This window comes from Harpegnathos saltator, unplaced genomic scaffold (genome assembly GCF_003227715.2).
Source record: "Harpegnathos saltator strain DR-91 unplaced genomic scaffold, Hsal_v8.6 scaffold115, whole genome shotgun sequence".
Taxonomy (NCBI): domain Eukaryota; kingdom Metazoa; phylum Arthropoda; class Insecta; order Hymenoptera; family Formicidae; genus Harpegnathos; species Harpegnathos saltator.
In genome coordinates this window covers 2,034,462-2,062,414 of record NW_020229890.1, presented here as the reverse complement: position 1 = coordinate 2,062,414, position 27,953 = coordinate 2,034,462, and the positions used below count along the sequence as shown (strand labels likewise).

Sequence of the window (27,953 nt, the reverse complement as noted above, 5' to 3'; positions counted from 1 at the left end):
GCCTGCTACAAGCGCTGGGGAGCAAAGAACTCGTGACAAAACCACAAGTGAACGTATATAGCTGGGAAATAAACTTGCAGATCGACCGACTTGTTTTTACACAACCGCGTCGCGTAGCGTCAACATCGTAATTTTCCACGGAAACGCGTTAAAGGGAAACCTTCCTTCGTCACGGGATAGCGCCCGAACTTGGTCGGAACTGACGGTAAATCGCTTCAACTCCCAATCGACGATACTCGGAGCGAAACGGATACGAAGCGCGCGAATTCATCGGGATCAACGCAACACACCGTGCAATCACTTTCGGAGCGGAAGTTCCCTCGGCTCTCGCGAGTGCAGATCCGACGCGGTGCTGTTTACGAAGGAGCGCTCGATTTCACCGCGTGAGGATCTCGCGAAATGAACGACGCGACGTCACGCCGATGGGAGAAAAGCCCGCGGCTCGGGTTTCCGATCCCGCTGGAAAACACGGCGAACTCGCGACGACGACGGCGACCGACTGATGAGTGAAACGAGCGGATTCGGTGCGGCGCGAAGGAAAGTAGACTGCCACGAAGAAAGTATAAAAGACTAGACCTACATTTCCTAAATCCCCCCACACGCGCGCGCGGACGGACGCGCATTGGAGAAAGCGCGCGTTCGAAAATTTGCACGACGCACCGATATTGCGACGATCCGCGGGAGAATCGCGGAAAGCGCCGCTCGCTCACATTTACGCTGAGAGCGAGCTCTCACGGCGAGTACAATGATCACGAGGCGAAGATAACAAACGTCGCGACACAAAGATATAATCGCTCGCAAACGAGATTTCGCAATATCGCGCGCAACGATATCGCGAGCGGCATCCCGATTTGCATGGCTGGCAGATAAATCAATAACGTGCGCGGATTTATTCCGCGAGAAATCTCGCGCAACTTACCGAGCGAAAGCGGGGCCTGCCGGATGCCCGATTAACATCCGCCTGGTGAGATTAATCCAACTGTAGACGCCAAGTTCGTGTACTTTATTATTTATCATGAAAGAAGGTATTCGGAGAGACGAATAGATAAGCAAATGACAGATAAATAGACGCGTACGTGTCTTGAGAGGAAAAAACCTGATAACGTGAAGGCAAGTCCGGATCGCAAGATAAGATCACGCGGCACTCGTTGATCGATCGATCGATCAATCAATCACCAGTCGACCAGTCTCACCACGTGCCCGCGGGGACACAGCACGCGCTACGCGGAGTACACACGCCGCGGCAAGGATAACAATGCATCGCGTACGCTCCTCCTCGGCTCCGGTGCACACTCGCGACGCGACGCGACGCGACTTCGAGGTGACGCACTTGCATAAATGCGCGCGTGGCTGCGTGGACGGCTGCGTGCGACAGCGCGCGCGTAATCACGGTGGATCGATCCCCGTCAATAATTCAGCCAAAAATAGGGCGCGGTGCGTGCTTAGACGCGGCGGAAAGTCACGCCGGTTAAGACGTAGGTGTGCGCGGAATCGATCGTTGCCAGCCGGGAGCACGCGAAGAGGAATCGCAGCCGCGCGCGTGCCGCAGGATCGGCGCAAGCGGTGGCCTTATCACCGTCGCGCGATTAGCGCCGATAAGCCTCCGCTTATCTCCGTGTCCCCGTCGCGCGTGTCTTCGCTCCGTCGTACGGAAAGAACGCGCACGCGCGCGCGCGCGGTGCGAATTCCCCGAAGATCGGCCGCGGGAAAACTCGCCACCGAACCGAGCACTGACTGATTAGTATCGACCGCAGCGGACAGCCGGGCTCTCTCTCTCTCTCTCTCTTTCTCTTTCTCTCTCACCGTTCGTCGACAGCGTCGGCGGAGGCACGTGACTTCGAGCGTCCGGGGGTCGTTACGACCTGGAAGGATCAGTAACGTAACAAGGGTCACGGGGCCACCCTTGTGCGCCCTTGTGCGCCTAGGACCGTTGGAAGGTACCAGCGGCTCCGTTAGAAGCACCTTTCCCGTGCTTCTCTCTCGCCGCGCGATTGTTTCGCGATTATTTCGCGATTGCTCGATCGAGTCGGCGAGTCTCGTCCAACTATGCGCAGGAGATACGCGTGTGAGCTGTTGCTTTAACCGACGACCTTTAAACGGGCTTCCTCAACGGGGCCGGTTGTTCCAACTCCTTGGTAAGTCAACTGATAGTTAAATCAGATGTCTGTCTTCGTTTAAAGTGGAAGAAAAACAAAAGTAAACATATGATTTAACTATCAGTTAACTTACCAAGAAATTGGAGTAACCGGCCCTTGCTTTTCTCCTTTCAGCGTGGACCTATGAAGCGGACGAAACTATGAAACTTGAAAAGTTCAAAATATTTGTTCTGACGTACTATTACTGTCGAATATCCGTTGTTGCTCGTTGAAATGCGACACAGTCGGTCAATGAAATTATATAGATCAGAAATAAATATTGCATAAAATATATATCGCTTAGCGACGTTGCTGATTCCTCAACATTGGATTGGTGCTCACCACATCCAAGAAACCATAGAACAGTCGTAATGTATGCGACACTCGACTGTTCCAAGTCCATCGACAACAATCACCTCGACACCAATCTCTGTTTGATTTATCAAAACGTGCAGCGTGTACCTGATACGAAACTGGTGCCTCGATCGTATTCACTCACAAATGGAAAACGAGCGTTATCACGACTCTGGTAATGAACAGACGTACAGGTCCAACATGCCGGCATTAAAGGCAGTTCAAAGTTTTCGGAGTTTTCACCCTCCTTCTTATACTCTTTAAACGTTATAAAGGAGCCATTGTCCCCGCTATCACCGCGGGGAGGCAACTCCTTCGATTCATCGCATGCATATACTATAAATCACCACATTTTGACTCAACTGTTGCACCTCGGTTTTACTCACGTGACCTCAGGACATCCGCACAACAACTATTGACTTCGCTTCAAGTATCAGCGTAGTTTCAGATTTGTTGTGCTCGAAATGTGACGCTTGTTTTATCAAATATACGTATATAATAACATTAACATTCTTATCGCTCTTTGTAGCTTTGAGAAATCCGATGATGGGGTTTCCCTACTTTATCGTCTATATCTCCTGATTGCAATGACTAATATGGATGGTGCAACGGAAATTGAATAGATATTAATATACAAAATACATCGAGTTTCAATCGTACGTTTCTTAAGGCCAGAGATCATAAGAATTTTGGGCATCTTCTTTTAATGCGGCTTTCAGTCACTTCTGGTTACTCTCTGATCGATCGTTCGAGTGTATCATAGGGAAGTGTGTCGGAAGTGTATCATTCGAGTATATCGGAAAATGTTCGAAAGAAATTATAAAATGTGGAGAAATGTCTAAAATAAACAGAGAGAGAGAGAGAGAGAGAGAGAGAGAGAGAGAGAGAGGGAGAGAGAGAGAGAGAGAGAGAGAGAGAGAGAGAGAAAGAGAGAGAGAGAGAGAGAGAGAAATTTAGGATTAGGATGACTTTTATCAGACTCCAGTTAGACTAACAAGTGACTAAGAGAATTGCCAACAGAATTTTCTTAATAAACAACTTGTCTTAATCAAATTTCATTTCATATTATATGTTGTGAACTATTGCGTAGTAAGTTGAATTATACGTAATATGAACCAATTAATTAAAAATATTAAACAAATATAATATAAAGAGATAGTTTACTTATTTACTTCTTTATTTTTTTATTTTTCATTAGCAATTCATTAACAATTCATTAGCACTCAGCAGCCGGCTGAGTTAATTTAACTGAAATTTGGGAATTGAAATTGTGAATCTTATGAATAAACAGTATATTTTTTTCCATAAACTGTAATCTACATTTTCTATGTGCGATATTGAAGTTATCAGCCTGAATAATTAGCATATACTAACATAAATAACAGAACAAAATAACAGAAAAAAGTTACTATGAGATACTAAAATGAGATACTACGAGATACTACGTATTATAGTGAAAGTAGTAGTGGAATAACACTGGAATATCGTAGTGGAATAATTACGATATGGCAGTTAACCTTGAAGAATAATCATGAGAATAATCATTATTTTTCTTGTTTTATTGTTTTACGTTTTCAATATACAAGTCATCTATATAAGTCACAAATTACTGTACGTTTGACTGCACGCGTGAGAGTCTATTAATTTGGCTAAGATATAAAAATTTTCGTAAGGAACAGTTTCTCTTCATCTTTATCATTTCTATATAAAAATCTTCATCATTTCTGTATAAAAAAAGCCATTAACGATAAGGTCGAGTTATATAAAGTACTAGAAATTTAGAAATAAATTTCGAAATTCATCTGTAAATAGATGAAATTTTCCATGTAATAAATGTAAATTATTGCGTGACACGTAAGTCCACATTGTAGTATATTTCCTTAAAAGTGTGATTCACAAGGAACAAAACAATATGGACTATAGTATGAAAATGAACGTCTAAAAAAAAAGAAAAACACCCGTAAATAAAAAAAAATGTATCTGAATTGCTAATTAACCTGTATTACATAACCTGTTTTTAATCGATAATTAGATAGTTTTTTCGATGTTATGCGGAACTTTATAATTTTAGCTCTTCTAATAACTGATCCTCTCTGATTCTGATTCTCAATCCAAACGACACGAATTTCTAAAAGTTGTCTAAAGAATATCCCACTTTCCTTATGCATCATTTAAATATCTCCATGAAGTTTATATTCTCTGAAGAGATAAAGGAACATAGAGTAAATCTCTTATTTTAAATTAATTAAAGTATATAGTTTCGTTTTATATATCTGCCCATCTGTGGTTTTTCGTAAATGTAAAAAGCTCTTCTTCCGTTAAAGAAAAACTAACTCCAAATTCGTTAGAGAATTCTGCCGTCAAGATCGCAAGTTGCAAGATATGCTGTACAATTCCAGCGAACTCACATTTGTAGATAATCATCTTTGCGCTTATATGGATGGAACAAACCAATTATGAGGAAAGGAATAATTATCTACAGGATAAGAGAGAGAGAGAGAGAGAGAGAGAGAGAGAGAGAGAGAGAGAGAGAGAGAGAGAGAGAGAGAGAGAGAGAGAGAGAGGAGGAAGGAACACATGTACAGCAGGTATAAAGTAGATAATTAGATGTGAAGTTCAAAACAAATACATGATAAGTACATCTGCAATGTATGTACATACACACAGAAGCAGGCGACTACCGCTCGCATCCAAAACAGTCGGTCATATGTCAAAATCATACCTACTAGCCGAGACGCGCGAGCCGACGAAAGCAAAGTCGCCGCCACTGAGTCGAAGTGTAGCTCCAGTGTAGCTCCGAAGGGGCGTGTAGCGTCTTCGGAGTGTGCCGCGCACTTGCGAGAACAGGAACAACTAATAAATCGCGCTGGCCGTTAGAATTACGATCTGTCGTCCAGCTAAACGACGACGACGACGACGACGACGACCTGGACGGAGACGGGAACTACGTAGTCGTCGTGTCGACGCCGCGATGGCATAGACGATACTGATTACTGATAGGCTAGAACGCGCTAGCGGTAAAGCTGTTGACTCTCAGCTGCGATATTTCACACAGGATCGGCATAATTGCGCGACCACAGCAGCGGCGAATGTAAGCCAAGCGCATGTCTCGTCTCGTCTCGTGTCGTCCTGCTCCGTGGCATCTCGCAGCACACTCCTTTTTCACGATCAGCAGCTCGCACAACAGCGTTCGCGCGACAGACGCAACTTACGCAACATAACCTTCTCGGGCCAGGCAGCGACGGGTGTCCGTTGTGTTAGCCCACGGATACGTATATTTCTGTCGACCGCAAAGTGCGTCTGTGTAATTTAATTATAGGAATAACGCGTAGCATTATAGAGGCTGCCCGCGTCGGAGTTGGGCGCGTCGTTGTCCGTACCGAGTTCCTAGGAAATCATATGTTACGACGACGTGTTTGTCACTTCCGCGATCACGCGCTCTCCCGTCTTTATTATTTGTTCTTCGCGTTATTTCTGTTATTATTTCCACGACTCTGACGCTATCATTGTGTCGCTTAGTCATAGAAGCCTTGGCTTGATGTTGTATGCTTGACACTTTGCACATATAATCCAATAATAAGAATAGGTATAACTAACAATACTTGACAATCTTATATGTAATGAAGCATCTAAACTTGAGTTTTATGCTTGTGTTGGAGCATTAATTTTATAATATTATATTTGCATGTAATTTATAATTTTTCTTATTCACTATTTATATTACAATATATTTGCTACTATAACAATATCATAAAAATAGATCTTTGGCATTTGTAGATTTTCAGTAGTTATTGCAAGGGCATGAGGAACATTCTATATAGCGACAGTTGTGTTGAGAGATCACCAGGTGCCAGTTAACTCAATACTTCTCCGCTATGGAGAATCAAGGTTTCCATCATCAGACTCTTTCAACCCATCAGTCTTTCTGGAAGAAGAATACACGAGCTGTGCCTGGGAGGTATATATCTCCTTTGATATTATTTTCTATACAAATATATATTGTGTTAGATAACTTGCTAACTACTGATTTGCTTCAAGGCCAAGTCCAAAGCAAGACATTAGACACGGCAAATTTAATACTATGGCAATCGGATCTGGCAACCTAACAGGCACTAGTAATAGTGGTGGCAGTACTGGTGGAAGCAGTGGTTCTACTTCCTTCCAGGATTTTCAAGAAAGTGTCGATGATGCATGGGATTCGGGTGATGATGAATTTTGTACTGTCTCGGATGTGAAGATATCGAAAAAAGTCAGTCACTCGGCAGCCCTTAGTGTCATCAACAGTCACAGATCCGGTAACGCGTGTGCAGAGCGACAAACGCACACCAAAACAGTACAACAGGAAATAATACCCGAAGAGAAGAAAGCAGAGGCACTTCAGCGTCTGGCGGTGCAGCCGTTGCATCTGCGCAACGCGAATTTGCTCATTCACTCACAGGTGAATAATAGTCAGCATTTTGGCAGTGACGATGTGGATTTGAAATACGGTGCATCGCCTCAGCACAAACCGACACAGTTTCCTGGTAGACCGCAACCTTTAAGACAAACCAACCCACCCGTCAAGTTTTTTATACCTTCTAAAGAACAAGGTATGTATCCAATAATTATTCTCAGTGGTCAAATTTCATTATGTCATTTAAGAAACGAAATATTTCATTTATCTTCTGTTGCTTACACAGTTTATAGCACAGTATTATTTTTGTTTTTATTTCTAGAAAAACGCCGATAAATCTCACACATTGTATGGTTTCTTTGTAATTTTGGCTGCAAGAAATATTATTCTATTCATTACACACATTTATGATAAGCAATTCAAGAACCATTTATTTTGTTCAGATGGCGAAAGTAAAGTAGACAAGTTCCAATTACTTCTGGAAGCGTCTGTGCTGAATTTGGACGAACTGAGGCAACTGTCGTGGTCAGGCGTGCCCGCTAAATTGCGTTCTGTTACTTGGCGGTTGTTGTCTGTAAGTAGCGAAGGTAAAACACGATGATACCGCATTATCGGCAAACTCCATTGATAGAGCGTTCCCACGAAACGTTATGTAAGCGCATTTGTGATTCTCACAGGAATACTTGCCAGCTAATCTGGAGCGTAGGCAGAATGTGTTGGAGCGCAAACGGCTGGATTATTGGAACCTGGTGAAGCAATACTACGATGTCGAGCGTGATGAGGCTTTTCAAGACACGTATCGACAGATTCATATCGATATACCGCGAATGTCGCCGCTCATATCGTTGTTCCAGCAGACGACGGTGCAGCTGATATTCGAAAGAATACTTTATATCTGGGCGATCAGGCATCCTGCTTCTGGCTATGTTCAGGTACTCGTCGTGGAAGCATTCTTCTCATCGGCAACGAAGAAGAGCAACATTACACAAATTGATTGTTCTGGCAGGGTATGAATGACCTGGTGACGCCCTTCTTCTTAGTTTTCTTGCAAGAAGCCGTACCCATACAAGCCTGGCAGGATCTGGAGAACTATGACGTAGCGTCGTTGTCGAAGGAGCAACGCGATATCATCGAGGCTGACAGTTTTTGGTGCCTGTCGAAATTCCTAGACGGTATACAGGACAATTATATATTTGCTCAATTGGGAATTCAGCACAAGGTGAATCAATTGAAGGAACTGATACAGAGGATTGACGGTGAATATTCAAACGCAGGCTGATCAGTATGGTATGTTGGCATTTTTCTTGAACGTATTTCTTCTAGCACCACTGCATCAGCACTTGCATCAGCATGGGGTAGATTATCTACAGTTTTCCTTTCGGTGGATGAATAACCTATTGACCAGGGAAATTCCACTTCATTGTACCATTCGTCTGTGGGACACCTATTTGGCGGAATCTGACAGATTCGCTTCGTTTCAACTTTATGTGTGTGCAGCCTTCCTTCTGCGCTGGAGGCGTCATTTACTTTTGCAACCTGATTTTCAAGTAATTCATTGAACAACAATACTTTTGCATCGTAGGGACATCCGCCGATAGAAAAGAATATCGAATCATTTCGAATTTAATCAGAATTTAAACTTAATAACGGCGACAATCAATTGATTATTGTGAGAAGAGCTAATCTTAAATCTTTATAAAGATGAAACTTTGTCATTCATTTTTATTGCTTTTTCTTACATTTTCGTTAATCTTGTAGAATCATAGAATATGTACAAAACCATTGCGTTATACAATTGTAATTTTTTTTTTACGGGCTACAGGGGCTGATGTTAATGCTACAAAACCTGCCCACTCAGAACTGGACGGATTCGGAGATTGGGGTGCTGGTGGCCGAGGCGTACAAGTTGAAGTTCACATTCGCCGACGCACCGAATCACCTGCAGGCTCACGATACCAGGTGACCATTTTTCGATGGATTGAGTTAAAGTTATGCGGATGAATAGTGGCCAAACCATCGAGGGGTTGGTGATATCGCTGGCCCTTCTCTTCCGTCTTAACGTCGCTATGTACACTGCGACGTTCAGCTTATATCACGGCCATATTGTGAAAGTTTGTGGGACGCGCGGTCCTCTACGTTTATCTCTACGTCGATTATTGGGTTTCCTCGATTACTACGCGCGTCGTTATAGAGTTTATTCCTTTGTTATACGAGGAGGATTTTATGGAGGGAAGTCTTTTAGATACACTCGCCATATATTCCGCACCGGAATAACAGATGTAAATGCGGTTTGAAAACAGGCGCGGAGAATGTAACGCGAATCAATTGCCATTTCCCGGTTTGCATTACATTTTTATATATAGTAAGTCTCTCAGACCTTATATATATACAGATAATATATAGACAGAAAAGTTTTATATATCGATCCTGTTGTTGTGTTTTTATGTGACGATTGTACCACTTCCGCCAATCCACACATATTGCTATCCACTTCTCAGTTATTATTATGTATCTAGTTAGAGAAGAACCAATAATTATTATTGTATCATATTTATATTCTAACGACTTTAATGCTCTAAGAACATCGCAATACTATGTTATTGATGTGATTACAGTTTGTTTTGATATATTTTTATTTTTGTATATTATCGATATATTTTTTATAATAATTGTAGTCATTCAAGATGTGTGGAGAAATATAGCAGTAGACTGTGAATTCTATAGAACTCTACTCTCGGTATCAGATTTTTCTACTATTACTTGGAAATAAAGTCGTGCAAATTTATAAATTTTTGCCTTCAATCAGCTTCTAGCTCAGTGCCATGCTACATGCTTACAAAGTAAATCCTCGATCAGGAAGGGAGGTAGGTATATGCACTAGGTTTTAAGAAGGTACGATATAAATAAATACGAATAACATATCAGCGATATTTAGCTACCATCATCTAGTTACGATTTTATGGAATTGTACTTCAGTCGTCCTCTATATCGATTTGACCGTAATCTGCATCGTCCAATGGTGGTATCATCGAAAGCGTCTCGTTAATATCAAATGTTTCCTGTAACATAATAAAAAAATGACAATCGATCAGATATCTGACAAGTATACTCCTCAACAGCACAAGTGTGACATCCGTAAGACATCCGTCTAAAAAATTTACTTGTATACTTTTATCTTAAAGAAATCTTCAACAAATCTTTTGGATATCTCATTCGGAATATTCGCTATATATCGTAAGATTTCATGTTGTTTGAGACAATCAGCAGGCACTGTGATACGTACGCTCACGTAATTGACATGCACCGGCGTCGGATATATGCAGGGCATACATTCCATTTGCGTAACACCATTGTTGTCGGCGGTGCACTCGCAATATTGACATTGATTAGGCGTAGCTGTTAGGGCGACCCTCTTGGCGAAGACGCTTGCAAACATTTTATTCGAGGTAGGCTGGTAACGCAGTTTGTCGCCGCTGAATATCGTGCCGTTCGTCTCTAAGGACAGCGGAGTACAGTAACCCAATGCATCCTTCGAGAGCTTCACTTGTCTTCTCAGGTCCACGTCGCCCGTCAGCACTCTCGCATCCTTCTTCGTGTACGACTTGGTCGCATCCAAGCCGTAGAAAATTTTATTGATCTTCGGCTTGTCGAATTGGAAATCACCGTCCATCAGTATGTGCAGGGTGATGTCGTGTTCCAATAGTACTTGGTGCAATACAGAGTACTCCAGCTGAAAAGAGAGATCGATCAGGACGAAATTCGAAGAGAATGAGCATGAGGTGGAAAAATGTATCGAAGATATTCCGAAGGAATTGTCACAATATGATTGTGAAATGATTGATGAAGTGATGAAATGATTGAATGATCAAAAGCACGAAAGAAACAGAAATCCAATTTTTATTATCTTGGCTGAAATTAAAATCATTCAAAGATCCAAAGTATCCTTGACATAAATTAAATATGATCAACGGCGGTCGCAATCGGAGCAAATACTCGAAGTGTTCAAAGAATAATTCGGAGAATAATTAAATTTTACACTTTTTAAGACTAAACTCAGAAGAGAAAAAACTTACCGTCTGATTCTCTGACTCGCAATGCGAGCAAGGTAGCAATATAAAAGTCTTGGACACGCCGGCTCTGAACACAAGCTGCGAAGCAAAACCGATCGCAGTGAAGACGTCCTGGCTGCCGCCGCCGATGGGCACATAGTTGAAATAATCCACGAAGCGCCCCACATTCTTCGTGAAGATCTGTCCGTCGAGAACGATGCTTCTAGGTTGGTCGTACACACCGTCGCCGCCGAAGACTACCAGAGACCAACGATTGCCCGTGAGACCTTGGTCATTCAGCTCCTTGTTCAGCTGCGTGATCAACAGCTCCATGCTGCTGTTGAGCTTGATGTTATGATTGCAGTTCTTCGCCTCGACGATGAATACCACGTCAGTCGACTGTGGCACCGACGTACCTTCCAGCCGCTTGAATCGGCCTTCGGCCACTTGACTGCCGTCTATCATGCTGCATGTGGTGCAGCGATCTGGTATACGCAGGTAAGTGTTGTAGAACAGACACGTCTGCATATATGACATCGCCACGGTGCACACCTCAGACTCGGTGAAACTGTTTAGGCACATGCTGGCGTACTCGTTCGGATTAATCACGTCGAAACAGATGCCGAATTCCGAGCTTTTGTTTACAAACAGATCCTCGCAGAAGCGGAACACCACGCTGTCCTGATGCATATTCCTGCTAACGCGACTCGTCAGATCGCTCGTGCAGCCGTCAATAGACCAGCTATGAGCAAAGCTGTCAATGTCCTTGACGATCAAACCGTTTGATGCCAGGTGATCGTCGTATTGCTCGTTGCTCATTGTACCGAGCAGACCGGCGGTCTTGCCGTAATACCAGCCTGACAGCTCCAACGTGCATATGTTGAACTTGAAATTACACTCGAGACGGAACTGATTGTTTTTACCTTCCACCGTTACTATGTTCTCCTCTTGGTAGACGTACGTCCTGCCGTGGTCCAATTCGACAGGCAGTTGCAAATTGGTCGTAGTTCCCGCTTCTTGAGAGATTAACTTCATTGTCTGAAGAATATTTAGGTTATGACAGTGATAACGAATTATTCTATGTTATTATATCGAAGATAACCGTCCTTGTAAATATCTATCGAACACTATGTGCAATAATAATTTTTCTACTAACGTCATTGAAGAGGTCCAACTCGATAGCACTGTTTCCGATTAGTACTATGATTTGATGAGTGATTTCCTCGCCTTGATTGTATTTCACTAAAACAGCGAAAGTGTCGCTCACGAAATCTCTCGCTAACAAATAAGTGCAGCTTCCGACGAAGTCGAAATAGCGGCCGTCGAAGGTAACGTAATGCTGGGAACCGATGATCATAGCTTGCGCTGAAACAACGTATATTATTCATTTAACAAATAATTGATGATCGACTTTTTTTTTTTAATAAGGATTCAACTTAGGAAGGATTCAACAATAATGTTAAAAATCGAGTTCGAATTCAGTTCTCATGGTCATGAGACCAACCTTTAAACGGCGGTAACCAATTCGACAAGTCCGAGTAGGGTTTATACCGATAATAAAGGCCCCAGAAAGTAGTGTTCGACGTGACAAAGTACGTCTTGATATCCGCGATTGCTCGTAATTCCGGTGTTTCGTGGAATTCGGGTGTCTGATTGAAGGCGTGCCAGGACATCGGTAGCTTCTGTTCCAAGCACATCAAGCCCTGATTAGGATCGAAGATGAACATGGTCTTGGCCTGTCTGTAGCGATTTTCAGCCTGCAACGCCGACTGACTGATGTCCACTATTTTAGAGTGTATAAGCCGCAGCAAATTCTCCAGCTTGGTCCTAACTTCGAAGTATTCGTAGACGTAGTTGACCTTGCTGTACACTTGATCGAGCTTCTCTAAGGCGTATTTGACAGACGGTAGCTTTTGCAACTCTTTCAGTTCTAACAAGATATCGTCGTTTACGTCTTTCAGCTCCTTGCCGAACGGCACGTAGGCGAAGTAACGATCCTTCAGGAACTGTATCACCACACGCGAATACTTATTAATGTTGGTCACTATATCGTTCGCCTTGATGTCGCGATAGAACTTGTCGATGTCCTGCGTGAAATTGGTGAAGCGGTCGAAATAAGGCGATGTGACGATCTCCTTCTTACGGTCATACAAAAAGTCCAACACCTCTTTGCTCGCTTTCCACGCTGCCGTTTCGAGATAATGAATGAACCGAATGAACAACGGCTCCATTAATTTCAGGAAACGATACCATTGCTGCGAGAGAGACGACGCGATATTGTCCCAGAGATTCTCGATGTACTTGATGAAAGACACATGCAAGTCCTTGATGAACATGTCATATTTTTCGATCAACTTCTCGATTATGCTCGCCACCTGCGACAAAGAGTCGCCTCTCAGCACGGCAGCAATGAACTCGGAAACTTTGTTGTAAGCGTTCTTGATGTTCTCGATCAGCCAGATGAGAGAATTTCGCAGCGCTTCGCCGGACTCGCCCATTATCTCCCAGATCTCGTTTAGTATATTGGGCAATGATTCGATGTGACTCCGCAGAGACAATTCGTCGATGAGATATATACCGAAATCGACGATGTCTTTGATGTAAAAGTCGTTGGCGTTATACGAGTCGTTCAGGTATACTCTGAGGTCTTCAAAATCTTTCTCGAGGGTTTTCAGATCGCTGTAAGGAAAATAATATGGTAACAAACACAGATATGGTATGGACAATTGGACAAATAAATGATATACAAATAATTATATTTCATTTTGGCATTTCTTCCCATCCTCGGAAGTTCTCGGACGATGAAGGTATGTAACCGGTTCGGTAACGATTATTTCATGTACTTACTTCCAGTCATCGAGGAACTTGGAAATATCCTGCTGAGCATCATCCCAAACATCCGTGATAACACTCATCACTTCGCTCTTTATATACTGCTTCCAATAGTCGACGTCGTTGTTTAGGTCATCGAACATTTCATTGAAAGCTGTCTTTGTAGCGTTCTGCAAGCATCCGTGAGACTCGCGTTAATTGTAACGATTTCACGCAAGTGTGTTAAGCGTGAGAATAATTCTGACGGATTTATCTTACAATGATATCGCTCTTGAGTTCGGGCCGCCATCGCAAGGTGGACGTAACGAGCCTCGAGTGGTTCAGCTTCAAGTAGAAGGAGATGTCTGATATTGACAGGTCGTCCTCGTACGTTCTCCAGATGTTGAATATCGCATTTCGAGCGTCCGGGATGCTACCGTACATTCTTAAGCTTTCCATCGCATCTATAAGAGAAAAAAAAAATATCATATCGGAGATATTGGAGAAGGGACGAAAGAAAATATTCTCCGATTTCTTTTGCAATCACCTCTGGAGATTCTTTAGTCTAATATTTTAATCTCCTCAATTTCCTTAACTTAAATAACTCTTAAAGAATTTGGCACAAATTCTTTAAGAGTTGCCAAATAACACTTACCAGGCGTGTAATTCACCATCAACCAGGTGAGCTTCTCACTCGGATCTAGGAAGAAAGCGCCAGTAACGTTGAGTTTCGGTGTGTCGATGACGCTGCCGTTGATGATATATTGAGAATCCGACGGATAATAGCCGACGCTGAAGTACTTGACCGCCTCGTTGTTCACTCGTCGGAAGAGGATCTCCCTCGAATTTCGATCGATTCGGCCGATCAGCTCGCCAGTCTCGCCTGGCATATAACCACGTTTGTATCGTGCGTGATTCACTGTTTCGAGCAGCACGAATCCATGTCGGTGAACGAATCCTTCAACGTCGAGCTCCATTTTGGTGCTGACGTGTTTGCCGTTTAACCGGTAGAGATACTTTCTATTGAACTCGTCGCTCTCGTCTCTCAGCAGCGCGGACAACGTCAACAGCTTCTCGGGATCGGCGGAATAGTCTGCGACGAAGAGGATGTTCAACAGATCTCGTTGGTCTCTTTTCATCAAATCGCTCCTCATCGTCACGTCCTTCTGGAACGTGGGATGTCGGAAACTCAGCACAGCCCGCTGCTGACTCTCCATTGATGTAGCGCTGATGTTGGTCCAACTGAAGGCCGCACCGATGTTCTTCGAGGATTTTTCGTCATCTCGTTCCCAGTGCAAGTTTGCCTCGGAGTTCAACTCGTCGCTGGTGATCTTGTAGGAGCCTTCCAAGGTAAAGTTATGTCGCGGGTAGGAGATGTTGAGAATCATGAACTGATTGTCCATGATCTCGGTGGTCAGGTTCATGATATTGACGTGATACGACGCCCAGGCATCTTCCGCCAGACTTAACCAGGTGTATTGATCGAACTCGCCTGGCAATACCTGGTAGTCTGTTTTAAATTGAATGGTCCGGTTCAAATGCATCGCCTTCAGGTGAATATTCTGGCCGGTGTGAGTGGTTCTGACCCTGGACTCGCCGGCGATGTTGAAAGCCGAGTTATTGTCAAGTCTATAAATATTTATCTGCTTGAACTCTATTGTGGGATAATTTGTGCCTTCATTCCCACCGCTGTACTCATATTGGTTCACATAGACGAAACCTATGGGTTTGTAAATGTTCTCCACGGTGACCTGGATGCGATCCTTCTCGAAGCCAGCTCTGGACTCGCTCTTCGAATTGTATTGAGCGTGCAGCACCTCCTGATCATTGTACGTAAATATCGAATGGCCTATTGTAACTTGAGGACGTTTCTTGTAGCCGTAAGTCAAGTGACCTATATGACGAGCGCTCAAGGGAACTTCTATGTGTAGGACGCCTTCCAAGTCCGAGTTCAGTCGCTCGCTGTGATAGGTGTAATCGGAGTTCAGCAAGGCCGTGTTGTTCATCCAAAAGAACTCGATGAATCGTTTATTCTGCTTCCTGTGTGCATAGTAAAAAGAAAACAATAATTAGGGAGCGCTGGGAAAACGATAAGAATTACTCAAACATAATAAAAATAAATTAAAAATGAAAAAATAAATACTTCAAAATTATTAAGAACTTGTTTGCATATCTTGAAGGTTACTTTTACGGGAAATAAAATTTTGTAAAATATTAATGACCGAAAGTAATCTCAAGAAATTCTCTCATTGACATTTTTTCTGTTTTACACACGTATATAATATCGACTTACAAAGTAGTGAACACAACAAAGTTGCAACCGACATACGAGGGTTGCCCAGGTATCGAAGCGTTAAGAGTTCCATTAACGTTGATCAAACTTTCGTAGGCTATCTTTGCGGCGCCGATTTGCCGTCCAGGCGGATAAAATAGGTCGGCATTGATCAGATTTCGCTCGTTGTACGTGTAGTCATAATTGAAAAGCAGCACGACAGTTTCCTCCTGCAGGAACTGCGGCGTATACAGAGAGTACTTGAGGTTCATCTCTTTCTTATTGAAGGTGATGTTGAAGAGATTATTCACTGACTGACTCGGCAATAAACCCCAAGTCACTCGGAAATGGCCGTTGAGGTCTCGAGCTAGCGTCCGAAACTACAATTTTGAATTCGTCAAAATTATTTCGCGCCTGGATATCTTGAGTTTAAGACGAGTCAGAACGTTTCATACATACCGAACCGTCCGAGGCATAATTCGCCTTCGATCGAACTGTGCTGTAACCTATAACGTAAGAGATGTCCTGCATATCATCGGTCTTGTGATAACTAAACAGAAACCGATGATCATCGTTGTACGGGGGCGGCAGTTTTATGATGAACACTGCGTCGGCGTTCCGCTGATTGCGAGAACCTATGGTCGCGTTCGTCTCGAATTCCCAAGCCTTCCGGTCAATATCCAGATTGAATCCCATATCGATAATTCGGTACGATCGGGGATTCTTGAAGAATACATGAGTGGAGAAGTCCTTCCTGCTCGACCCCGCGCCCTCGTATCGCGTCGTTAGTTTCGCGAATATGTCTGTCATAAAAATTAGTGTCCACTGAACAGCCGCGTGATATTGATCATCGTTCAATTGGTGACTCAGTCGAACGTCGCCGCTGGTGTTGGTCAGCATCACGTTCCCTTTCACCGTCAAAACCTCGCAGTCATCCCAGGGTGTTTCGGCATGAACATAAAGACTGGTGTTGCCATTTACCTGCACGTTCATGAAAGTGTTCAAGTGGTACGTGTCGATCCGATGAGGTTGCCGAATATCCGTTTGCGCTCTCATGTCCCAATTTAGAGAGTTGATTATGTTCGCATCGATGGTGCTGTTGAAGGATCCACCGTCCATGTTGAGTTGCAGACCGTATTTCTTTCTCTGTAATTTTAGAGTGATTTTATCGGTGTTGGCGCTCTTCGGCTCCGCTGTTACGTCTATCGAACTTGGGCCGTCATCCTGTGTGACGATGACGCTGCTGACGTCGTAGGATTTCGCGAGCAGCTGGTTCTTGAGTTCTCCTTTGACGATGTACAGCGACTCATTGATCTGGATCAAGTCTCCGTGGAACTGGAAGTGCGGCTCTTGCGACAGCGGTGTATGCAATTCGGCGTCGATCTTGCCGTTGTTTAAGTTCCCGTTCAGTTGATATTCTTGCTCGCCAAGGTGCTTTACGTGGACGTTCAATTTGGCGGTGTTATCGATGCGAATCGCGTTGCTGTAGAGCACGTCGGTCTCGAGAGATCTTAGAGCTTTTATCCAACTCTCTAGTTTTGCAGATGCTCTCGAGACATTCTCATTTGTTTGCCAGGCGCACTCGAACGATGTCTAATGAAGAACAGTGGCATTTGGATTAATTAGAGGGTTTTGTTATCTAATCAATGATGCTTCAATTTTTGCGGATTATTGATATATCGGAATTTCTAAAAACTCTAAAAGTGCAGTTACTTTAATTTTTGTAGCTTACTGAGTTAATTAATTAAAATCAGGTTATTATTGTTTCAATTAAATTTTTCATCTCAAGACTTAAAAGTTACTGGGAAGCTTACGTATTTCGATACAGGTTCTTCCATACTCGCGTTAAACTTCAGCTCTTTTCTGTCTCCAGCGAAGTTCTTCTTCGCTACGATCGTGGTTTTCGGTATTTTTATCATGGGTGAATCGATTGCACCCGAGATTACTATATCCAATAGAGCTTCCCCTCTCTGTGTGGAAAACAAAACAGCATCGTTCGATTTTTATATTCATGAGATCCACTTATTAATCTTAAGTAAATCTTACCTTAACATTTCCGAATAAGTCGATAGTCAGCTGTTCTCCACGAATCGCGACTGTACCTTGAGATCGATTGCCTTTGGTCTCTATGATTGTGTTAGTACGGATGTCTTTAGCAAAGTGTAAGGGCGTCTTCAAGTTAAACTTTATAAAATGCATCATCGTATTGTCCGCATCATCCGTGTCACGTACTTCAAACGTGTAATTTCCATGAAATCCAGTCTGCGTGATAATAAATATTCTTATTCATTCGTAAAATTTTATCTCGCCACTTCGTCGGCTCATTTCTACAGTATGAGAGAAAATAAATTATATTAATATCAAAGTATTACTGCTCTACATACCTCGATCCGTGTATTATTTTTCGTGACATTTATGTTCATTTCCATGAGGTAAATACGGTTCTCCATATCGATCAAAAAGGTATATAACGATGTTATCTCTCTAATACTGCTGAACGACAAATCCACATGTAGATCATTTTTCATATGAAAGACATCCTCGAGCAAAAAATTGTCATCCAAGACAATTTTGCCGAGTGGCAAATTTATCGTGCTGAGAATTTTGTACGTGTTGTGCTCGTAATCGATATCCAGCTCGCCTGATATATCCTCTATTATCGCGAGCCATATCTATTAATTAGGAAAATTAATATATTATTTAATTTTTATAGAGTTGTACTAAAAAATCGCGAATAATCACGCTTTGAAATCTCAATTCTCAGCCTTACGTTACTTTATATACTTACCTAGGAAAAAAAGATCACATATGATTACGGAAAAAAAATCATGTTAAATGAAAAAAGGAAGAAATCGTTTTATCCCAATAAACGTCGACATCATGTATTGCCAGAACGCACACGCATTTACTTCGATTTTGTACAGCCACATTTTTTTCATCGCAAACGTATATGATTACGCATGATTATGTATAGCCATATATGGATAAAATCCATGTATGATCTTTTATTCCCATTCGGATTATTCGAATCACAATTACCTCTAATTCTCCTCGCCAGAAGAAATTATCTTCGTCGTCTTCCTCTTCCTCTTCTTCCTCCTCGGACTCATTAGATCTCGGCTTGTGTATCGTAGGTATTGTAATACCCTTTTTTAGAGGAATTTTAACGGGTGGAGGTTTCGGCCCACCCTTGGCCCTGACACCGAGCTTAATGTCCGCCAATCTCAACGAGAACTCCGTATTCACGTCCAGCATGTTGTTAGGCTCCGTATGCATCACGATCAGCTTGGTGATCACGCCGCACTCCTGCAGACCCTCAAGCGGCGTGAGCACTACGTATCTGTAATCGAAGTCGGTGATGTTGTTGTAGTGCCAAGTACCAAGAAAGCCCGCCGTGATGTTGTTGTAGGCGACTCGGAAGTCCGCCTCGCGAGAATTCAGCTTAGCCACCGCGAGAACTTTCTGCAGTACGTCGATCGGCGTAGCCAACATGAATTTCACGTTGAAATCGTAAGCAGACGTGGAGAACTGGAACACAGCCTCGACGCCGAGCGGACCGTTCGGGCTGTCGATCATCGCCACTATGTGGCGGTTGCTTTCTGACAGGCCGAATTTGCCTCGTACGAAAGCGAACTTCTCCAACGGTGTGGTGACGTTGAATTCCACCTTGGACTCTTTCCAGCGCATTAGATCACCCTGTAGGCAACCGGTGTACTTGCGCTTGTCCAGATCAAGGTTCGCTGCGCCAAAGAACGTCCAGCTAGACATGATGCGCAATTGACACTTGAGCTCGCCTTTGTGGTAGTTCGCGAAGGGCGTGTAGAGATGCAGGTTGCCGGTCAAGTTGAACACGTCGTCTGATTGTTTGTCCAGGTGCCAAATGCTGCGCACGTCGATCGTCTTGTCGGGATTGTACTTGATCAGCATGTGGCTGTCTGCCGTTTCCGAGCGTAGCATCTTGTGCGTGACGTTCACGGTCACCCATGCAAAGGAGTGGACGGTGCTGGTCAAACCGCAATTTGCCGCCCATTCCTTCAGGTCGTCGTGCTCGCTCATGCTGCCGTGGAAGTCCGCTATCACATGTTGCGAGTCCCTCCAGTAAATGCTACTGCTGGCTAGGACCTTGGTTGGCAGTTGTATATATCTGCGGGCAAAAATAGGGTTTCAATGTTATAGTTGGAAACTGAAGTTGGACTTCTGATCATTGTAAAATAGCGCTTCGGAAATTAAGCTATCGAATTACTCGCGTACTCACTTCACGTTCAACGCTGTTTTCTTCCACTGTTCGAAGGGAGTTAATAGCTGGGATTCCAACTTCATAGACGTCATCTCCGGTTGTACATCGTAACCCATGCCGATCAGTGCTTTGATCCGATCCTCTGGGTTCCAGTCAAGACTAATGTCCAGCAGGTAGTTGTGCGGGCCACGCATCATCAAATTACCGGATCCAGTCACAAGTCGGCCGGGGTAGGTCAACATTACTATAGCGCTGCGTCGGATCCCCGGCGAGGTGTTGTCCATCAAGTAGATCCTGGTCAATTGCAACATCGTAGCAACTTTTAACGCGGGATCCCTGTTAGCATCCCATTTCATCTCCGCCGCAAACTCCTGCCGATTCTCCTCGTTGATGCCGGTCAAGGTCACATGCACATCCCGCCATTTATCCAGATGCAACTCCAGTCGAATCTCTCGCGTGGTGTCGACGTTCGTCATCACCGAATACACGTTGCCCCGATATCTAGCCTCGACGTAGGACATCAGGTTGGTTGCTGACAGCACCGTGTGGTTCAGCATGAAAGCGTACTTGTCGAAATCCGGCTGCTCGGCATACAGGCTGATCTTAAGATCGCTGTGATCCTGATAAAGATAACAGTTGACCAGGATCAGATTGGCGAAGCTCGGTGACTTGAGGATCATCTTGAGGTGATGGTTCATCATCGCGGCGATTGATCGATCGGAATAAGCGCCGCGCGCGGTGAAATTGTGACCGCTGAACCAAGTGCCCGAGAAGTCCAGTTCGTACTCGTGCCGGAAACGTTCGTTGATGCGCACATTCAGCAGCATCGAGCTGTAGTTAGGGATCGTCAGGTTCGTGTGGCCCTCTATGGAGAATAATATACCGCGTGGCATGATGACGTGAACGAGTAGATTGATTTCTTTAGCTGTAAGGAAAAGCCACGAGTCCGACTTAGTGTTCGTCCATTCAGACATTCTGTTATCCTCTATTATGTTATACTTATTTTTAAACAAACTATGATCTGTACTCCTTACCTGGTGCGTATCCTATGAGCAAAGTGGTCTTCGATTCGGCGCCGAGGCTGTAGTGATTAATTCCTACTTTGATGTCCAAGTTCTTGGTAGGTTTCGTCACAGCTATCATCGCGTTCATCTTTGTGCCCTCATCCTGGAAGTACATCTTCAAGTAGGAGACGATAAACTTGGCCTTAAGCTTGTCCTGATCGTTTTTGGGATTCGGTTTGAGGTTCACCTCCGCTTGTAGTTCTAAATGGCCAAGCGCTTGTTGGTACGAGGCGTTTATCATGGTGTTGAGCTGCGGATAAGCGGTAGCATTGATGGTCATCTCGGCCGCTTTGTGCGTGAGCGTCTTCGAAGAACGATTGAAGAGTGCGCCTTGCACGATCAAATATTCTCTCTTCGGCATTCGCTGCAGCTGATACTCCAGCTTCAAATCCCAAGTTACGCTGATGTTCCGCGTGAGGATGTAGCCGGACAGATTGCTCCATACTCGCTTAGTTTGGAAAGATAGGTTTACTTCGATCTGAGAGGCGTTGTTCTTCTGTAGATCCTTGACGGAACCTGAGATGGCAGCAACACGTTCGCTATTTATGGTTAAATATACCCTGGGATCGTAAGCGTAACCGCTATTCAGTTTGGTCCTCGTGTATCCTAGGCTGGCGTCCAAGTGTTTCGTGCCGTTAATATCGAAACCGACATCCAGGAATGTTTCATTTTCGGAATTCTTATATGTGCCTTTAGCAATCAAAGAATTGCCAGCTGAATGTACTAGAACCGTAACGTTGTTGTTTATCATGTCGAAGGTGACGATAGCGCTCAATTCTCTGTCCACTTGCGAGCCAGGTGTGTTGAACATCAGCTTAAGCGTACTGTGCTCCTGAGTTTGATTCCAACTGTACTCGAAAACATAGTTCTTCGCCGTCGGATCGGCTTTGTTCAACGAGACCTTGAAGAGCGTGAGTCCGTTCAAGATGAAATAAGGTGCGTTAGGTTCCTTCGTCACATTCGAGACCTGATAGTCGGTGCACATTTTCAAGCCTATCAGTCTGTCCAAGGCGGTCCAGCTGCAGGTGGTGTTGCTGATGATGCTCTTGAGTATGGCCGCAGAATAACGTGACTTCTTTGGATTTTGCCCAGCCACCAACACGCCCAACGGCTTCTCTTGAACCTCGGCGCCGTTACCTTTGATTAGAGCAACGTCAGAGAGTAACGAGAGCAACTCGATCTTGCGGCTCGGCAAACCCAAACTCACGCGCACCAGACGAGTGCCGTTTAGATTCAGGTGAATCTGTACGGAGCCGGAGGAATAGAGATTCGTCCGCAGCCTGAGCCCGGCGGACTTGTAGAAAGCGTCCACCGTCATCGTGCCCACCGTGTCGACGCTTAAGCTGGAAGCGATGTTGCCGGTGAGCTCGAACTCCTTGCCTTCCCTCATCGTTTTCGAGACCTTGAGATTGCAGGCAGCGGAGCCGGCGATGTCCAAACGAATCGGCATACCGGATCCCATCGGCACGACGTACGATGAGTCCAGGAACATTGTGGTCCTTTCGTAGAGGATCTCTCGCATGGCCAAGAACTCCCGTATCTTCTGCCACGGGTTGAATTGCGCGAGCGCGGTCCTCACTTGCTCGTCGCCGTCGAGTATCGTGAACTTCAACTCGTTCCCGAAGATCTGTTGCAAAGAACGGAATACTATACTATTACTATTGTATTTATTTTCATCAAGAATCGCATATCTTTCGACGATCTCTCTGTCATCAACAAAGTTAAATTTATTCTCTATCTAATTAGTGACAATAGTTTTACTCGATCGGCTTCTATTTGGTTCTATTTGGTATGGTTCGTTTGATCAGCTTGAAGTAGTTTCATTTGATTCCGCTTCTTTACCTTATAGCCGAAACTGACTTTCGGATGTGCGAAATTGTTATCGATGACGTTTGGCAGCCGTTTCACGCCGTTCCAGTAATTCTCGCTCTCTGGCGCCGATCGGAAATGTCTGAGGAAGTCTCGGATGTGGCCGTGGATCTTCTCGTTGCTGTAAATGCCATTGGGGCCGAAGAGATTCTCCGCGTAAAATTCGAAACCTTCCATTCGCGCTGTGACTTCAAACAGATTCACCGACTGACCGAACACGTCGGCGGTCACGTTGAACATGAGCGATCGTGGCACGTACGATTTCGACGAGAAAATCAAGTTCGTCTGATAATTCGCGCCGATATTATACTCCTCGGAAAAGAACGAGTCGTCGTAGTTGCGCGAGAACTTCCTAACGTCATTGTTGAACTTGTTACTGAAATCTCTGTCCGTCAGCAGACTCTGGATCTCGATTTTAGTAGGCGAGGATGAACTGTAGATATTCGACAAATGGCTCCACACAAAAGTACCGACTGCAAATAATTGGAATGAGAAAAGAAGAAACTATGAAACGAAGAATCAAAATTACTAATCATGTAGGGAGATTTATTATATAAAATACTATATAACAAATATATTTGCGTCGATATGATAAAGCACGCTTCCCAAATTCAAGTTTGTCTGTGATATTAAGAATAACAATATACGAACCTTGGTTGACTTCCTCCATCTTGAGAGCGTGCTTGATGGTTTTGATGACGTTGTAATCGGGACAACGCATCACCTGCAAGTAAGAAGCGATGCGAATTTCCGTGTCCAGCGTTATGTTGCGGTAATAATCGAGGAAGAATTCGTCCCGGGTCTCCTCGCACGATGGCAGTCTTCGGTGAGCATCGACGGCGGCGACGCGAACTTCCATCGGCAAAAATCCACCGGTGTCATCTATGCACTTCTTCAACTCTTGTCGCAAGCTCTTGGTCTCAAGTCCCATATTACCAATCGCTTTCAGAGCTTCCAGTGTTTCTTTCGTCTCGAGGGGAGAATGAAGATGGGGTGTGCAGCCTTGTGAAATTTTCTTCTCAAGATGCGACAAGAACGCGTTCACTTCCTCCAGTTCGATGCAGTCGAGATTGTTGTTCCTGCAGTACGTATGAATGATGGTTGAGTAGCTGAGGATGAACTGCACATGCGGGATCTGATGCTGGAAATCTAGCAACTGCGATAAGGCCTTAATCGTGTCGTGATCCGGTTGCGGTAGTAGAGCAAACGTGATGATCCAATCGTCGATGGTCGCCTGATTGACGTATTTCTTCATTATCAGGTCCCTCATTACATTCACCGCGGCGTTGCTATTCAAGTACGGTAATGCCGCGAGAATGTGATTCCTGATGAACAAACGCAGTATTGAACACAAATTTTGAAATTACTAGAAATTACGAATTGATCGCGCGAAAGAAAAAAACTAATTTCCACATTCGCCACATTTAGATAGATATTAAAAAAGATTTCTTTTTAATATTTCTTTCTCTCTTTTCTTTGTTTAAATATATATATATATATATATATATATATATATATATATATATATATATTGTTATACCATTGTTATGTGTGTGCTATATGTAATACTAACAAAAAATAATGATATGATAATAATTACTAAATAAGACGCGATAATTACGTACTTTCCACCCCTGCAAATGCTATTGGCTCTCATAAAGAGCTGTGACAACGAAGGATAATTCAAGGATCGAGCCGAATGAACAAAATTTGTAAACGTCTCGGAGAATCTCTGCTGCAGTTCGGCGGCGTTTGTCCCCAGTCTACACATGATCTTCAACAGATCCCGGGAAGTCCGCAGCTCGCCGTGCATGGTCTTCAACGTCTTCGTATGGTCATACAGTAACGTGGTCCTTTTGATATGAGGAATATATCTGATGAGATTATCGTCGTCCTTATCGTCTTCGTCGCGATTATTCTCGTACTCGTCGAACTCATGGAAGGAGCTCATATCCGTCGTCTCTTGGACCAACTTCAGCGTCATTCTCGCGTCGGTCCTGGCACCGGCTTGTTGGCCATTCGAGAGCGGCTGCATCTGCCGTGTCTCTTCGCAGACCACCTTCGCGTACACATTATGATCGATAGTGATGTCGCACTCGCTGTGAGACTTGAGCAATCCGTTCTGGCCTTGTTGCCGTCGTGGGCTTCTGTAAGGATTCGACTGCACGATGGAGAAGTATCTGGGTCCAAATTGGCAGTCCGCCAGATTCTTGCTCTTCTTCACGATCAGGCTGGTCCGCAAGGCTTCGTACAAATGATACTTCGTGTCGCAAATGCCGTACACGTCCGTCTCCTCCAGCTTGTGATCCACGTCGAAGCGCTTCATGCTGTTCTGCAGCATTGACAACACACCGCGCTTCAGGTTCAACGCCCAGACCGGCTCGCGCCGGTCCGGGCACAGTTCATGGATCACGCCATCGTCAAAGCTGAACCTGAGCACGTAACGTTCAAGGCTAGCCTTGAACTCGGATCCCGCGCGATCCGGAAACTCAGCGCTGTACGTGCTGCGATCATGGCTGATGCTGGCGTTCAGGATCCTCAGGTTGCCCTCGCAAGGACTGGTAAACTGTACGGACAGAGTGGCGTCGATGTGCAGGCTGGAATTACTTTGGGAGTTAAGGGATAGCGGCTGATAGCCCAGATTCGTGCTCACGTCCACGGAGTACGTGTATACGTAATTTACATCTTCTTGATACTTAAACTTTTGCTCCAACGGCACTAGAAGAGTAAAAAAATATTGTAGACGTATATAAGATATATACATTGTTTATACTATTAGTATCAATGCGCATACGTCAATGCGTAATCATGTATCATAGAGAGGGACATCAATTTCGAGGAAATTGTGGAGAAATAAAATGTTAATATATCACATGCTGAATTGCAGAGAGATTATCAGATTTCGCAAATAATGTTTTTCCAGAAGATATTTCATCGTATTCTTTTATTTACGTAAGTTTGCGTTCGAAGTTCAAATATACGTTTAGGAAGGAAAGGTCGGGGTTCTTCAGCTCGATAAGACGCACGAGTATTACGACTTAGATTTGCAATTGATTCTTATTTAAGCATTAGAAATACGAGCGCGATGCAATTATGTGGAAATGCGCGAGAAGGAAATGTAAAAGCTACTGTGTAAAATAATTAATTTGATCAATCAATTAAACGAATTATTTTTTTAAACATTTTTAAATGCATGCAATGAATAATAATATAAATGCAATAAAGAAGCTGGAAAGATAAAGAATAAGAATTACGTAGTCAAGCTTGTAAAAACAGGAAAGATCAAAGACTGCTATTAGAAATTAAGATGTTAGAAATTTTCGGAAAATGTGTCGCTTCAGCAAGAAGGGACACATCTTTTCGTCTCTTCTTTCCAAGGTTACTGTGGTGCCAATGAAACATATGGGTGTAGGGTTACTTAAAAAACGACACCGACGAATTCTCAGAATGTGTAATTCTAGTCGCAAGGGGACACTATACTGCAAACGTTAACAGAATCTGTTTATGCATGTGAATGGCATTAGCTACCTCTGCATTTAGTTCGACCACACAACGAGGAATCCTTGGTAATTTCTGTAAAACAAAAATGAGAAGGATGTTGTAAAATATATGTGAAATATCTATTGAAATAAAATATTGAGGAAAAGTTACGAGACATAATTCAGATTAAAATTATTCAATTTCTTATAGTATAAATATATTTCAATGACACAATATCGATAAAAAAATTAATTCATGATACAATGTTAAATATCAAACTTGTTCGTTTGTACATGTATTTTTAAACATTTTTTTCAATTTTTTTTCAAATATAACAAATATTATTTAATGTATAAATAATATATCCTACAAATATACATGAGAAATAATATTATTAGGTATAATAAATATATGAAAATAAATATAATGCAGAAAAATTACCTACAATTGCGCACAATAAAAACTTAATTATTTTTCAAGACTGAGGATAACTGAAAGAGTGAAACGTGTCTTTTTTTATATCATCTGCGTTGTCATTAATACAGATAATCTCAGTCTCTTATTCCATTACAATGCATCGTCGCTTGATAACGCACAAATTAATGAAACACCGGATGCTGCAATAGCTACCGGAAATTGCCGATAATTACCTCCCTGTGCGACGGTGAGCGTTGTGCACACAAGTGCAAGAAATAATATCGCCCTCGTACACATCTCTTCGTCCTTCGAAGATCTCTCCTGGATTTTGCCGCTTCTGAGATCATGCAAATTCAAGATCAACGCGTCTTTATCACCGCACTGCTCATCCCTCGACGCGATCCATCAAGTCGTCGGAGATTCTCGCCTCACTACTTTCACTGATCTACGAAACCCTATCAACACACGATGGACAATGGCGATTGATTAACACTGATTGACGCGTACTCGCACGCGGGACGAAACTTGCGCGGAAAATGGCACTGTTGTCACTGCATTTCCATCCTCTTTAACCAATAACAAAGAACCTCTTTTCTTTTCACTTTCGCGCCATTCACGCGTTACGTTGAGTCTGTTACTTGCAGATCTACGCGGAGATCTATGTCGTTCACGAAGATTTACGGGGAGACCTTGTTGTTGTTCACTCTACCTTTCGCGAGGTGAAAATATCCGTGATAACTACCCGGGCGTTGGAGATAAACCGGGGTGAGGATCGGCGGCTCGCTTGATTGGAGGCGAAGAGAGAGAGAGAGTGTGTGTGTGGCGTCAACTAAATAAGTGCTTCCGTTTGGCCGGTCAACCGACGAATGGTC

At 43.6% G+C, this 27,953-nt stretch overlaps 3 protein-coding genes and 1 long non-coding RNA gene across 11 annotated transcripts in view; 2 read left to right on the top strand and 2 right to left on the bottom strand.

Moving 5' to 3' along the window:
* LOC105188530 (tetratricopeptide repeat protein 39B) overlaps positions 1-5,565 on the bottom strand; it is a 13,199-nt gene extending 7,634 nt beyond the window's left edge. Inside the window, exons 1-2 of one of the 5 annotated variants that reach the window (XM_019843838.2) lie at positions 1,077-1,600; positions 920-979 (exon numbers count right to left, since the gene is read on the bottom strand). The gene's annotated coding sequence lies outside the window, so the exon portion shown is untranslated. Of the gene's footprint in view, positions 1-290; positions 543-919; positions 1,601-5,211 lie in introns of those variants that run through there. The other 4 variants (XM_019843839.2, XM_025303503.1, XM_011150049.3 and 1 more) reach the window with 4 other exon arrangements.
* On the top strand, positions 1,892-2,429 carry LOC112589594 (uncharacterized). Its single transcript, XR_003113656.1, has 2 exons — positions 1,892-2,135; positions 2,271-2,429. It is a non-coding gene; the product is annotated as an uncharacterized LOC112589594 (long non-coding RNA).
* Tbc1d22 (TBC1 domain family member 22) lies at positions 5,401-9,351 on the top strand. Of its 3 annotated transcripts, none has more exons than XM_011150043.3 (8): positions 5,401-5,580; positions 6,267-6,447; positions 6,528-7,078; positions 7,326-7,456; positions 7,560-7,814; positions 7,889-8,138; positions 8,206-8,429; positions 8,705-9,351. In XM_011150043.3, the coding sequence occupies exons 2-8, from the start codon at positions 6,365-6,367 to the stop codon at positions 8,843-8,845; spliced, it is 1,635 nt and encodes a 544-aa protein (XP_011148345.1). In that variant the 5' UTR covers positions 5,401-5,580; positions 6,267-6,364; the 3' UTR covers positions 8,846-9,351. The 3 variants fall into 3 exon arrangements, with proteins under 3 accessions (XP_011148345.1, XP_011148346.1, XP_011148347.1); XM_011150044.3 differs by having other exon boundaries at positions 5,580-5,783; XM_011150045.3 differs by lacking the exon at positions 5,401-5,580 and adding an exon at positions 5,813-6,075.
* Apoltp (Apolipoprotein lipid transfer particle) lies at positions 8,970-27,953 on the bottom strand. 2 transcript variants are annotated; one of them, XM_011150048.3, is made up of 22 exons: positions 27,315-27,378; positions 26,713-26,757; positions 24,810-25,902; positions 23,836-24,509; positions 23,158-23,657; positions 21,286-22,942; positions 20,270-21,176; positions 19,054-20,158; positions 18,399-18,686; positions 18,061-18,276; positions 17,829-17,984; positions 16,474-17,607; positions 16,036-16,394; positions 14,398-15,782; positions 14,022-14,206; positions 13,779-13,933; positions 12,436-13,610; positions 12,088-12,296; positions 10,956-11,969; positions 10,166-10,612; positions 9,822-9,941; positions 8,970-9,394 (listed from the first exon to the last, which is right to left on the bottom strand). In XM_011150048.3, exons 1-21 carry the CDS (start codon positions 27,376-27,378, stop codon positions 9,855-9,857), a joined length of 12,855 nt encoding a protein of 4,284 aa, XP_011148350.1. In that variant the 3' UTR covers positions 8,970-9,394; positions 9,822-9,854. The 2 variants fall into 2 exon arrangements, with proteins under 2 accessions (XP_011148350.1, XP_011148349.1); XM_011150047.3 differs by adding an exon at positions 27,791-27,953 and having other exon boundaries at positions 9,321-9,941; positions 27,315-27,536.